Source organism: Simochromis diagramma, unplaced genomic scaffold (assembly GCF_900408965.1).
Source record: "Simochromis diagramma unplaced genomic scaffold, fSimDia1.1 OVJJ01000343.1, whole genome shotgun sequence".
Taxonomy (NCBI): domain Eukaryota; kingdom Metazoa; phylum Chordata; class Actinopteri; order Cichliformes; family Cichlidae; genus Simochromis; species Simochromis diagramma.
The window spans coordinates 15,214,973-15,229,781 of record NW_024386831.1 but is presented as its reverse complement, the minus strand read 5'-3'; the positions used below and the strand labels follow the sequence as shown (position 1 = coordinate 15,229,781).

Sequence of the window (14,809 nt, the reverse complement as noted above, 5' to 3'; positions counted from 1 at the left end):
GGAAAGTTGCATAATGGTTTGATCTGCGGGTTGGACATGACATGCAACACCTTAATAACTCATATTCGGAATTTATGTGCAGAAGTTATAGTTCTGTTACAGTTTCAGACTGATCCGAGAAAATATCTTGGCTCTTTTGATGATGATTTTTACTGGTGATGATCATAAAAGAGTAAACACATTGATTAATGCCTCCCTCTGTGGAGTCTCACCTACCCTGCCCTGATTTACCGCTGCTCTGCCTTCCTCGCTGCGCTCGTCCATTTCGTCGTCACTCCACTCCCAGTCTCCATCCTCTGTTTTGTGCAAGTGGCCACTGGAGCCGGGGACTCTCCTGACCTGCAGCATTACGACATCCAGCACACGATGTTAATTAAATTATTTGTGCTCCTTTGACTTCATGTGTCTGTACATTGTGCTTTACCCATGAGTCCATTAGCTTTTACAGACCTTTAAATAAGAGCACTGACCTCAGTGATTTACATAACGTGGCTGCGCATTTGTGACATGAAAGGTGAACGTACAAAGCCACATTCAAGTCATTTAGTCTGTTAAGTATGTTTGGTACTGCAGTGGCAAAGGTACTGCTTGGTTCTGAAAAGATCTTTATTATGTAACCAAAAAAGGAGTTTAAAGTTTAGAAGTTTTTCTTGTTAGGACAAACTTCACAAAATCAAACATCCTTTTTTCCTGTGATTTAGATATTAGAAAATATACTAGTCAAAAAAAAAGAAATACAACTGCTGCGAAAAAGTTTTCAATCTTTGCATTACATCGTCATTTTGAAACCCAAACATATGCTGCCCGATTGGTTTTAGTCAACTGCATGATTTTTAAATTGTTTATGGAAGACAAATCAACTTGCACACAGCAGAATTGCTTCAGTTTACAGCATTTTCAAGCCAGTGGTCTTAAAGCACACAAAACAGTGTATGTACAACATTGTTATCAGTGTCTTCATGCCACGACTGACTGAATCTGACCGAGTCTGGGCTATTGGCAAGTTGGATACTGGCATGTGTATCTGAGCTGCTGCACACTTCCACAGTGTCCACGAGAGCATTGTCTCTGATGTGACTGTTCTTGGCAGAACTGAACAGAGGTACCAAAATGCGGTCCTCCAACTTGTACTTGTGCCATTCTTGCAGCAGCACCCCACCCTGCAGTTGTTTCAGCAAGACAGTGCCTACCCCCCACACTGCCAGAGTAGCTCGAGCTTTTCTGGATCAGGAGCACATTCAGCTACTTCCTTGGCCAGCATTTATTCCTGATATGTCTCCTACTAAAGATGCCTGGAACTTGCTGGGTGGGCATGTTCATCAGAGGCAGCCACAATCAATGACCACTGCACAGCTGCAGTAGGCACTCATCCAGGACTGGAGAGCAGTTCTTCAACAACAGAGCCAGACACTTGTACAGACCATGTGCAGACAAGTGAATGCTTCCATCACGCCCAGAGGAGGCCCAAAAACTCATACTAAATGTCTTGTTTATGCATATGGTAATGTAGTTCAAACATAACCTTGCATTTCTTTTTTTGACTAGTATATAACATCTATAGTCACAAATAAACTCATATGTTTCCAAATAGATGCAAAACCCATTTAGTTAACTGAGATAAAAAATAAAAACAAACTTAAACAATTTAGTGTACTTACAAAACGAAATTAAAATTTACAGAAAATATCTTTATTTTTAGTCTTACATTTGTCAACACAAACACAATTGCATATGTTTCTGGAGACCGGCTTGTCATGACTGTGAGTCAGCAGCCTTCATACACGTGCTGTATTATACCATCTGATAAATGTGACTAAAAACTAAATATATATATTGACTAAACCTACACTGAACTAGAAAGAAAGAACTAGATTAGCTGTTTTCACCAGTTGCTTATACCATTTCAGTAGGTATAATTTGGCATAGCACAATAAATACAAGAGAAAAAATAAATGACTTAACTATGGTAGTTATAGTAGTTATAGTTAAGTAGTTATACAACTGAAAATGTATCAAGTATAACAAGACAAAAACAGTAAGTATGGCAAATCAAAGCCTAAATACATAAAGCCTATAATTTGTTGCATTTCTACAGTTAAAGCATGTAAGAGAAGCAACATGCGAGATGAGACACAAGGGCACCACAGTGTTACAGAAGGGAGCACACAAAACTGTAAGCCACTGGCAGCAGAGTCATAAAAATTCCCCAGCTCTAGATGGGGTCAAAGTTAAAGAAGCACTACCCTTGTGGTGGTGTCAGGTTTATTTTCCAAACCTGACACAGAACCAAGACTCCCCCAGTTCTGCTCAGGGTCCTTGAGCAAAACAGACACAGATCAATGCACTGGGCAGCCATACATGAAACCCAGCTGACATTCACTCACAGAAAGAAGAATACTGAGAAATGAACCAAAAATGTAGGCTAAAAATAAGATTGAACAGAAACATTGTATGTTCAGAATCTAAAAATGCTGGCGGTCACTCATAACGGCGTTTTCAGACACTGCGACACACTCTGGTACAAAGCTGTGTTTTGTTTTGCTCTTTTAGAAATCAGGCTGCAGAAAGCATTCAAGCAGAAGTCAATCAGTACTGCATCATCATTTGTGCACCAGACCATACATCTGAACTTGATATCAATCCCAATCTTATCACATGTTACTTTTTGTTATGCAACAAATCAATGATTCAAGCACACATTAGTTTTATCTGGCCTTTAAACTAATATAAAGCCTGCTAGTTTCTCTTTTAGACACTCAATACTGGGTGTAAGGGTGCCCTCTGCTGTTTTTTGGACCCACAAACACCTTCATTTTAAATGGCTGGCTATGATCCTGTATAACATTTCTATTTAAAATAAAGCAAAATCCCTCGCAAATGCCTGTTTGTATGTTCTGTAAGAGTCAGTTTCTCCTATTTCTCATTTCCGCAAGTCATTTCTGAATCCTAGTTCCATTTGTTAGATAAAGGAGTAATGTTCTAGCTCCATTATCATCTTAAATTACTTTGCTGGTGACAGAATCTGCCATCTCCTTTTCATTCACTGGAGCAGGTTAATGGAGAAGCCAGGTTTCTTTTAAGAGTCAAAGAGTAGCTGTGTGGCTTTAGGTCTACTTGTTTCATCAGAGAAGAATCCCACATTTGCTGACAGTAAAATACCACATAGGAGAAAAACATTAGAAAAAGAGCAACTGGTTACTAAGGCGTGAAGAGAAGGGAAAAATACAGATCAAAGAGAGGTGCACTGAGAACACGATCTAGACGATTTGAGAGTCTTGAGATAAGATCTAACAAAACCAGGGCCACAAGGTCGCAACATCCTGCAATGACAGTGTTTCTATAATACTGCTTGTGTCTGCAAGCTTTGGGTAATGTTGCTGAGTTTATAATGTAGATGACTCTGCAGGTCAAATCGGGACAAAACAACAAGGACACTGGCTCTGCAGCCCACACATTTCCCAAAGCAAAGCTATCAAGTGTATCAGACACTACCTGTAAACCCTGCATGCTGTCTGTTTTGTACTTTTAAGAGGAATACACATGTAAAAAAATGCATTCATTGCACTACACAGTTGTTGTGCATCACCACTTTGTGATTAAAAGGCTCCACAGAATCTATTTTATACTCTCTGAAAGTGATACCATTTCACACTGGCACAAATATTGCTGTGCAAGTTCAAAGTAATGTGGCTCCAATTCCAAAGCTTGCATAATTTGTGTATCAGTGACCATAAATACAGCCTAAATTAGAAGGTGATGGCTGTAATAAACTTAACTGTCAAACTCTGATATACTGCAGCACTTGTTTATATCCATTTAGCATTCTTTGTTATGACTTCCACATACCACCCACCATAGTCATCTCCCTTTCTATTGATCCCAAGCTATGTTTGTGCGTAAATACGACGTCATACACAGAAATGACCATGTTATCTACGATGTCCTTCCTTTACCATGTCAGTGAATTTCCACCTCTACGCTCACTTGCACTCTGCCTTCTGGCAATGGCCCCGTGTTCCCACTTCTGTCCTGGCCATCCAGGCGTAATGTTATGTGGAGTCAATATCAGCTGTGTCCAAAAGCTGCACTTCCTCTCAGTAAACTGTGACCAGTGGGAAACAGAGCAAGCGAACTGAGCAATAATCTGCTCCTTTCTGTTACCTAACCACAACAATTAATTTCACCCTGTTTGTCTCCGGCGTGACACATGCAAAGAGCTTCACATGAAACCACTGACACACAGCTGTACCGTCTGACTGTTACGTGGCAGTTGCCCATATTTTTACATAATCTACACAACAGGGTGTAAAGTGTTTGAGGTGCTGAAGAAAGTCGTAGAGCATCGCATGTGTTGACTGGAAATGCAGCACTCTGCTGGAGACAGACACTTCAGTCAGTTCCTCCTCGCTGCCATAATTCGCTCATGTCGAGTCAATAGCTGAGTTATTTTACGGGGAATGTTTACGCAAACATACCTTCTTCGCTCTCTGAGAAATCTTTGGTGCATGACTCAAAAGCTTCTCCACCAGATATTCTTTGTTCTGTGAAAAAAATGGTCAAAATATAACTAAGTTAGACGGATGGAAATCCAAAGGCTGGACGACACGTGAGAAGTACAGTATTGAGCAAAAGTCTTGACACACCTTTTATTTCTTTATATTTTGCAAGGAAAATGGGAAATAAGTGCAGCGATTTATTGAAACATTTGCAAACATGCAAGAAAATACTGTATATAAGGCAAAAACAGAAGGACATTGCTGAAGGACATTTAAAGCTTTTCCTTGGATCCATGACTGACAAGGTTTCATTGTGTGTTTTTCTATTCAGTTATGCTTTTACTGCTTTGGCAGTGTGTTTGGGACTATTGTCGTTCTGAAAAAAAAAAGCTTTTGTCAAACGGACACTTTCCAGATGGCAAGGCATGGTGGATACAAATCTTACGATACTTTCCTACATATACAGTTCAACCAATTTCGATAAGATCCTCAACACCACTGGCTGAACGCACGATAAGAGCCTCCACTGTGTTTAAGTGTTAAGTGGCTTAACAAAAGAAAATCATCTGAAAATCATCTGAAAATGGTCAGGTAAAAAACTGGACCAAAAATCAGTGAAAAAAGCCGCCATGTCTAAAGAAAGAAAGTCCTTCAGAGAGCTGGAGAACTATCGCTCAAGTTTAAAACGTATTCGAAGGTCTGGCTCTGTGAAAGCAAAACATAAAAAAATGGAGGGGTGGCTAGAGACTTTTGCACAGTACTATAAATGGATTTATTAAGTCCCTGGTATAAATTGGTTACTGGCTATGCAGAAACAGCAAGATGAGGCTGCAGTACTTTTCACAAAATTAAAATGACCTTAAAAAGACTATTTCTCTAACTGCTAATCTACTTGGAAAAAAAGGATTTTGTAATCTTATAACTTTGTTATAAAGATTTTGGCTATTCACCATTTAACTACTTAATTAATCACTATTATAGTAAAAAAAATTTCAGGAATACACAGTGCTTATTATAAGAGAGCAACATTTAAACTTGCCCAAAATGTACTCAATTCTGAATAATAATAATATTAATAATAATTTATATAATAGCAATAATACTACTATTTCTCATATATATTAAATAATAGTAGCTAGGTTATGTTTTATGTCATTGCTGATTCATCCAAGTAAGTATAAACATCAAAAATGCATAAAAAAAGCATTCACTGCGTGTATATCTGACTCGTCGCTGGCATAAATCCAAACGGACAGCAATAATAACAAAAGATAGTGAGATGAGACAAATACCTTGGCCTTTTGGAAGAATTTGCACTTCAAAAGCTCTGCGGCTGTAGGCCTAGAGATACAACAAACAAAGAAAAAAAGAAAGCATCATTACAGTTACTGAATGTTAGTCACGATTGGGTCATTTCACTGACCAATAATTGCATCAGCTCTCTCCATTGATATATTTGCCTGATACATAAACATGTTGCTAACCTTTTGACAGGATCCTTCTGAAGGCACATAGATATTAGCTTTCTAAATGATTTGCCATATTTTTTTAAAGTTTCCTTGTCCTCAACACCTGTCTCTAGAGAAGGTGGATCATTCTGAAGGGTAAGCATTAAAACCTGAAAAGACAACAGAAGTGGTCATAACTGCCAACACATTTCACCACCAGTACAAAATCTGTAGATGAGGAAAAGAAACTAAGAGCAGGAAACTGTGGGAAATGTTGTGGAACATAAAGATGAGTATCTCTTAGATGAAACGCTGCCTGTTTATTAGCTCTTAGGTTTCCCAATTACAGAAAGAGCAGCAAGCCAAACTGCTCTCTTTCCACATAAAATTCATCATTACTAAGAAAACCTCAAAGACGTTTATTTAGGAGAAGGTTTATCAAGGTTTATGGCCAGTTTCCTTTTCTTTTTTCTTTGCCAGCACCAGTATATGTTACAAGACTGATTAAATAACACTGAATGAACACATACTTTCATGGGAGGGTAGCGGTGATAGGGGGCAGAGCCTGTCGCCAATTCAATCGCTGTAATTCCAAAACTCCATATATCTGCTTTAAAATCATAGCCCCGAACCTGCAGACACAGAATTACAGTACCGTGTAATACCAAAGTAATGCTTAAGGCTTCATGTTAAGGCAATGCTGCTATTGGTTGTCATGTCAAAAATAACAGCATTCCATTACAAAAAGGGCTAGCATTAAGCAGAGACAAGATCAGGCAAATACATTTTACATAATAATAATAATAATAACAACTTTTTTGTATAGCAGTTTTTATGTGTTTTAACAGTCTGGATGAAGACACACATTTATATTTAAGTGTAAATATCCCAACATACAGTACAAAAAACAACACATTCACACTAAGGTTCTTACATTTGTCTATATAGCTAAAAATCATGGGAGGATGATTATGGAAAATCTGACCTATTATGAAGAGTGTTCTTATGTGCTTACACCTGTCCTTATAGCTCACTGGGTTAAGCAGGTGACCCATATGGCAATAGACCAGCGGTCCCCAACCTTTTTTGTGCTATGGACCGGTTCAATGCCCGACAATATTTTCACAGACCGGCCATTAAGGTCTCAGATAAATACAACAACAAAAAAAAATGATACAACCAAGACATATACTGTGGTATTTTGAATGCGTGTCGATTATTTACAAAGTGTAATTGTGTAACTTTATTAGCAGCGTCCTCTTGAAACACGTCCTCCTGCCCCTTAATGCTCTCTGATCGTTATGGCAACGCGTAAATATTTCTTTCAAAATAAGACACACAACTACAACACGAGAAAAGACCACTGCAATAGACTATTGCAGAAGGCTAGGTCTGAATCTGTCCTAGGCCATTTACTGCTCATCTTCCCTCACCTTCCAGTCTAATATCATAATCATAATAAAGGCTAAAAAAAAAAGGTTTTCAGTAGAAGTTGAAAAAAAAAACCCACTTAATCAGCTGACCTGCAGGGCTGTTTCAAAGTTTATGTGTTCCAACCTTAAAAGCTGGATTTAAAATAACAGTTAATAGGCCTTAATAAAAAACAAGGTCTCAGCAGGTCTGTGATATGTGCACGACCCTGACCATGTATGGCCTTGTAAGTGATTAATAAATTGAATCTGAATTTCACTGGAAGCCAGCGAAGAGCTAGCATGGTGGTACAGTGGTTAGTACTGTCACCTCACAGCAAGAACCCCCTGGGTTCTGTGTGAACTTTGCACATTTTCCCTGTGTCTATGTGGGTTCTTTCTGGCTACACCCACAATCCAAAGACATGCTAATTGGTGATTCTAAATTGGCTGTAGGTGTGAGTGTGAGAGTGAACGGTTGTCTGCCTCTCTGTGTTGCCCCTATGACAGACTGGCGACCTGTCAAGAGTATACTCTGCCTCTCACCCTATGACAGCTAGAATAGGCTCCAGCCCCCCAGCAACCCTGAATTGGATAACCAGAAGAAGATGGATGAATGATCAGTGAAGGGAAGCAAGCACAGGGTTGATGTGCAAGTGCTTGTTAGCAGCCTAGCTGCTGCTTTTATGTTTGTGGAGTGTTGAAGGGAGGAAACAAAGGCAGACTGAATGAATCAAAAGTGAGCAGTCTGATGAAAAGATCTAAAAGCAAAATACAAGAACCAAATAAAAAGCCCAGAAAGCAACGCAACACAACCCAAAAGAGTACATGAAAATACTGTACTATGAGCACTTTCTCAGCGGCTTAATGGACTGACATCTATACTAACTCTGGAGAAAATAACTTATGTATTAAGAAACAAACTGGATATGTTTTGGGCCATATGGACAAAATTCTAAAACTTTACCGGGCTGCGTTTGTTACCGGCCGCAAGAGTTGAGGCTCGGGTGTAAAATTTATGGTTTTCAGGGTTTTTATCATTAACTCTGTTTCCCAGGGTCTTTTCCCGTGTTGTACTTGTGTATCTTATTTTGAAAGAAATATTTACGCATTGCCATAACGATCAGAGAGCATTAAGGGGCAGGAGGACGCGTTTCAAGAGGACGCTGCTAATAAAGTTACACAATTACACTGTGAATTCGTGTCGATTATTTACAAAATACCACAGTTTTTGTCGTGGTTGTATCATTTTTTTTGTTGTATTTATCCAAGAACTTAATGGCCGGTCCGTGAAAATATTGTCGGTCATTAAAACGGTCCATAGCACAAAAAAGGTTGGGGACCGCTGGTCTATTGCCATATGGGTCACCTGCTTAACCCAGTGAGCTATAAGGACAGGTGTAAGCACACAAGAACACTCTTTATAATAAGTCAGCTTTTCCATAATCATCCTCCCATGATTTTTAGCTATATTGACAAATGTAATTTGTGCTAATTTGATATGTCTGTCTGACCCCCCCGTTATGATTTTCTTTATTTTGGTTTCAATCATTATGTCTTTTGTCATTATTTTATCTGTTATTCTCTTATTTTATCACAGCGTATTGTGTAAAACTTGTTATAACCAATAAATAAATATGTAAAACAAAAAGAAAACAATTGTATATTGATGCACATGGGGTGTTTAGGGAAATGAACAACAACTGGAGCAAACTAGACACAGATGTAGACAATCAAGGCAATGAAACTGGGGAAGAAGTAAAACAAGACAAAACGTAAGAGACAACTAAAAAAGTAAAACAGGAACTGAAGCATAACACCAGCTAAAACAAAGAAATGCTGATACATGAAAGAACTAACATAGGGCAACACAGACTTGAAGATATAAAGGAAGGCACAGAACACAACAACATTGAGGGAAGATAACAACCAACCCAAACTAACAAAGCTAAGTTTAAAGAAAATCCACTCTGGGACAAAACATCAAGAGCTCAAAAATAACAGGAAATATTGCACAAGGTAAAGGGATGAAAAATATGGAATCAAACCCTAAACCTATAATCAAAAACCAAGGATAGTGAAACCAAACAGAAAACAGTTAATAAAAGACTAGAATACAAAAACCCAAAACAGACCAGTTGCATTTTTTTCCAGTACATAACATAAAAGTTTTCATCAGCTCTTGCCTCGATCTTGCCTCGACAGAAACAGACTCACCTGTTCCATCACCTCTGGTGCCATCCAGCATGGTGTGCCAACAAAGGTCTTTCGAACTTTGTTTCTAGTCATGTCACCCCCTGTAGCTAGAAATGCACTCACTCCAAAATCTGTAAAAACAAAAGAAAAGCATCAGAACAACAGAGAAGATTTTAGAACAACAACACATGGTAATTGGCTCATTTAAAAATCTGTGTCAAAACCCTGTGTGACTGCTGCAGGGTAAAGAGTAAATACTGAACATCAAATACATCAGAATTGTTCATTTTCATTTTAGCTTGTTTACTGCGTCACAGTCTGAAAAGCTGATCTCCTCTGGAATGAGTGCTGCATGCATGCCTATGTAATGAGCTGGTCAAAGAGGGTAGATTCAAAATTTGTGTGCATACTGTGATTTCGGTCTCTGAGTGCCTTGGAAAGTGCCTACAAATAAAATGTTATTATCATTATTATTATTATTATTGACAAATCTGCAGTGACTGTATGGTGATATTATGTCAGCATTATTGTTGAATCTATTTCAGAATTTAGGTGCTACTGAGTGGAAAAGGACATCCAACCCGGTACTAGCAAGGTGAATCCAATTAATAACAATTAATAACGTAATAACATGGCTAGTGAGTGTAAGCTTTGCAACAAGTCTGTTTAAGAACAAGAACAACAGGCAACATAGTGTGAATCCAGTATCAGCCAAAATAATGCATTCACATCAGGACCCTGAAACTAATTAACTCAACAGGTTACACTTGTGCTTTTCCTGCTGTGCTTATTTGGTAACCTGCAGATATTTTGTTTTTATTTTATTACAGAGTCAACTGCTTTTTCTAATTCCTGTAATTGTTTTTATTAAAGGCTATAATCAGTCACTTCAATTAAATATAACAGACAGCATTAAAAAGCTGACAGCTTCAATGGAGTAACTGATTAAGCTGACACACAATAATTAGGAAAGAATTATGATTCTCGAATTAAAAAAAGGAAAACGTAAACATACATTATTGCTCTCTGTTAATTATTACAACCTATGAAATCAATTCCACCATCTTACCACAAATACAGTGCATGCATTTAGTGTGAAAATAACCAAAAAAAAAAGAGGTTTAAGAGAGTGTTACACAGTATTCAACAAACCTGCAATCTGAACAGATCCGTCTTCCCCCAGTAGTATGTTCCCAGCTTTCACATCCCTGAGGTCAACAAAACAATAATGCAGTCAAACAACAAAGTCATGTGGAGCAGCATTGATTCTTCCACTCCTGTTAACGTGTCGCCCTAACCATCAACATATAGAACTATGCCCATGGGGGTCGTAGAGGGTTAAGTCTGACTCACATTGACCTTGATAACCAGAAAGTGTACAGATCACGGCTGAGCTACAATCCAATGAATGAACGTATTTGTGTTCATTTTCAACATTACCACTTGGTTTTTTAGATAGCGGATCATATTTTCAATCAAACAATGTTGATTAAACAGAGGAAAAAGATATAAACCAATACCTGTGAATTTGTCCGTTTCTGTGTAGATAGTCCAGACCCTCCAGAACTTCGTTTAAAATAGTGGCAATGATAGGCTCTTCTAAAGCTCGATTTTTATCATCTTCTTTGCTTATGTGCTTAATTATATCGAGCATAGATCCTAAAAAGATGCCAGCCAAGAAAAGAAAACATGGTTAATTTTTAGAAAATAATGGGAAACAAAAATCTGTTGAGTGATTAATTTATGTTACATTTCAGTGTTTGTGTATTTGTATATTTTGGTATTTTTAGATTTGTTTTATTGCAGGGAGCAGCTTATTGTATTGTCTTTACAGCTGAAATTACTTAATTCAGTGATTTAAACCTATGGTTTCCTAGTTAGTTACCACTGTTGGGTGTTACTGCAATCACATTACATTGATTTCAGTTCGTGTGCTGGAAAATGTCAGAGTGGTTTACTGCGAAGATATGGACATTACTTTTATTTTTATTGTACAAAAGAGCAAGAGTACAATGGTAAAGTGCAAGCTGTGTACAGAAAAGAAACAACCACATTGTACTGGTAACTTTGGCTCCTAATAGCACTGCACGGACAGTCTGCTAACACAAAACTAGCCAAGAACCCAGAGCGATGATAAACCTGAGTGTATGCAGAACCCAGCCCAGCAGCCAGAGCCTGACCGTCAACAGGTATTAAAGGCAGTGATGAGCAGTCAGGCTCACTTTCTACCTGTGCACATTTGTAAAGCAGAATCACTGTTACGTTTTCAGCTTTCCATTGTGTTGTCAGCTTTTTGTTCATAATTAAACACTAAAAGAAACTTAGGGATTTGTGTTGGTGTACAGGATTGGATCCTTAGGTTTATATTGTTAAATGGTAATTATATAACATTATGTTTCAGGTAATTTTACAAAGTAATGAGAAAGTACGGTAATGAGTTATTACTTTCTGTGGAGAGTAATTAAGTTACGTGCTGCTTTATTTTTTTGGGAGTAACAACCCCGACACTGGTCTTCAATTGTTGTCCCAGAGATATATAACGGTTACAAAATTAAATTAAATAAAAACGACGAGCAAATGTTGTTAATTTTAGTCTTCATGAGTGTGGTCAAAGTTGTATTGTGAGGACAATATCTACAAGTGTTCCAACTATAAAGCAAAAGTTAATTAAACCTTACCAATTACAAATGATGATACCCAAACTAATAAAAACTGAACTGAGCAAAGCCCACTGGAGTCTAAGCAAAACTAAACTGACCTGATAAAAAAAATTTTTTATTAATTATAATGGATTATTATACTGAAACTGGCCTTATAATAAGTTTTGAAATTTCTCAGATGTAACGCTTTTTGTCAACTAGGCATGAACACAGGTTGATACACTGCTGTTCTTTAATCAGATTAAACACAAAGGTTAAGCTACTGAAACAGTCTTCTTGGATCTCTAATTCACCGCACATGAGATATGCTTGAAGAAGAACCCAATTGGTAAATTTGCCTAATTATTTTCTTAGAAAAAAAAACAAAAAAAAAACAAATCATGAGAAACTACACTGGTCGACTACCTTATAAACCACAATCTTAAGGGCATTTAAGGCTTATGTTATCACATGAATGGCATGAATGCATCACTAAGCCACCCGTGTCAGGTGAAGCTTACCCCCACTCAGAAGCTTCATGACTAACCAGAGTTCATCCTTCACAACAAAGGAGGTGTAGTATGTGACAACATTGGGATGGTTGCACTGACTCATGGCTTGAATTTCTTTCTATTGGTAGAAGCAAATGACAGGATATTTCACATACAGGACATTTTATTTATTCAGGGCACTTGCTTTATCTTAATAATCTGCAACGTGCTGCATAAACAACAGGAAAGTTAGAAGATTTCTATGCAAACTGCATTAACAGATAAATGAGAACAATAACAATATGTAGCAGAAGTTAAGTAGTACTACAGGAATCGGGTGTGGTGTAAAAAAACCAAAACACTGGGTTGAGAAAACAGCCCGTATTTATTGTACTCACCAATAGTTCATCCATGCTGGTCTGGCATTTTTCCAGGTTAATTCTCTTTATGGCTACACGCTCCTGTCTGGGGGTACAGAGGGCTGCCTGCACAACAGCTGTGGCCCCGCTGCCTGAGAATTAGAGCCACAATGAAGCTATGACAAAGTAAACAGGAGCCAAGTGGGAATTGCATTACGCACAGCTGGAAGACTAAATTCAGCATCAGTTTGTAGCTTTATGGATTTGTCTGGCTCACAGATTCCCAGCTTTTCTGTTTTAGTTACTAACAGAACTTCTATTTTTTTCTTCTTCTTTTTTTTAATCAATGTGATGAGTCGTTTACTCGACTCATTACAAATCAGGCCACGCTGTGGAGTAGCAGAGCTGTTCACACCAAGATGCTGTGACACATGACATATTGCTTACAAACTGTTAGAAGCAGATACGCCAGAGAACACATCACAAATTGTGGTGTGTGTGTGTGTGTGTGTGTGTGTGTGGTGGGGGGGGTCTCACTTACTCATCACTGTCAGCTGCACATAGCGGAGGCGCTACTTCTTATCACTCATGATTTGACTTGTCAGCTCATGTGCACAGTGCATGCAGTTGCCAAAAATATGCATATGGCTTCCCTCTGCTTTTCTTCTATGCATTTAAGGTTAGCAGTATTATGTCTCAGGTGATATAATTCAGCATTAGGTGATTCATGCAATAAAATAAGTTAGGTTTAAGTTTCAAATGTCTTTGTAAAATAAATACTAACTGAGTCATGTGTCTCAATTAATCAATAACCCATTAGTCCACAACAGAAAAGTTGTGTTAATCATTTGAATCGATAAATGTAAAAAATGTTAAAGTTTTTTTTCTCTAATTAATATGAGTATAAACTGGATTTCTTGAATTTTTGGACTTAAGCGATCACGTGTTAACTTTATTAAACAAATCAAAATAATAATTAGAAAACAAGCTTTATTGTTTTAAAAGTAACAATTCCGCTATTGCCATAGTTTTTAATGATCGCCATTACTGCTATTATTAGCTGTATGAATACTAAGTAGCTGTATATTTAGCTCGTCATGTAGCCATAATAAGTTATTTGCCACCACAGACGGCACGACGTGGCCTTCACAGATCCGCAGCATCTGTGATTTAAGCAGCTGCTAATAAACTGGACACGTGCCATAAAATCAGCACAGCTGGAGTCAAGCTCGGTGATCGGAGCCACTTATTGAACGTGACAGTTTCACGCGCGTGCAGCGGCCCAGATTTTTTACCCGACTCCGCTTCGTGAGCTGTGAACCGGTAGTCCCTGACTGTGTCTGGTAACATCCGCATTGCAAAGCGTTGCGGGAGGCTGCTGCATATGAAAAAGCCGGTAGGCCCTCGTCGTCATTCACCTCCGATAACCCGCCGCGGGCTGGGTTTCCACGATAGTTACACGGCGTTCAGTACATCCCCGGACACTAACCTATGACTTCCTGCAGCTCGTAGGACTCCCGGGTAATTGGCCAGCTGGTTGTCAGCGGTGGTTGCGGGTGGTGGACAGGAGCTGTACAGTCGCCTTGATCCGCCATGATGAAGATGATGATGCTGCGCTTGTTAGCAGCCTCTCTCTCAGACTGACGGGCAGCGAGAGAGGAAGAGAGAGAGAGAGAGAGAGTCAAATTTGACCTCACCTCCTCAGTGTTAGTGTCAGCTGGCAGCTGCAGGAGAGGAAGAGCCGCCTCTACCGCAGAGCGAGCACAACCCG

At 38.6% G+C, this 14,809-nt stretch overlaps 1 protein-coding gene across 3 annotated transcripts in view; it reads right to left on the bottom strand.

Annotated features, from left to right (window-relative positions):
- The window catches only part of stk39 (serine threonine kinase 39), a 33,843-nt gene extending 19,054 nt beyond the window's left edge, over positions 1 to 14,789 (bottom strand). For 2 of the 3 annotated variants that reach the window (XR_005695316.1, XM_040028173.1), the window contains exons 1-11: positions 14,528 to 14,788; positions 13,078 to 13,190; positions 12,710 to 12,818; positions 11,070 to 11,208; positions 10,702 to 10,757; positions 9,571 to 9,680; positions 6,475 to 6,576; positions 5,981 to 6,114; positions 5,789 to 5,837; positions 4,476 to 4,541; positions 217 to 339 (exon numbers count right to left, since the gene is read on the bottom strand). Coding sequence is in view for 2 of the 3 variants with exons in the window: in XM_040028173.1 (XP_039884107.1) it covers positions 217 to 339; positions 4,476 to 4,541; positions 5,789 to 5,837; positions 5,981 to 6,114; positions 6,475 to 6,576; positions 9,571 to 9,680; positions 10,702 to 10,757; positions 11,070 to 11,208; positions 12,710 to 12,818; positions 13,078 to 13,190; positions 14,528 to 14,633 (1,107 nt within the window). In the remaining variant the exon portion in view is untranslated. Of the gene's footprint in view, positions 1 to 216; positions 340 to 4,475; positions 4,542 to 5,788; positions 5,838 to 5,980; positions 6,115 to 6,474; positions 6,577 to 9,570; positions 9,681 to 10,701; positions 10,758 to 11,069; positions 11,209 to 12,709; positions 12,819 to 13,077; positions 13,191 to 14,527 lie in introns of all 3 variants that reach the window. The other variant, XM_040028172.1, reaches the window with a different exon arrangement.
- Between the last annotated feature and the right edge of the window lie 20 nt (positions 14,790 to 14,809).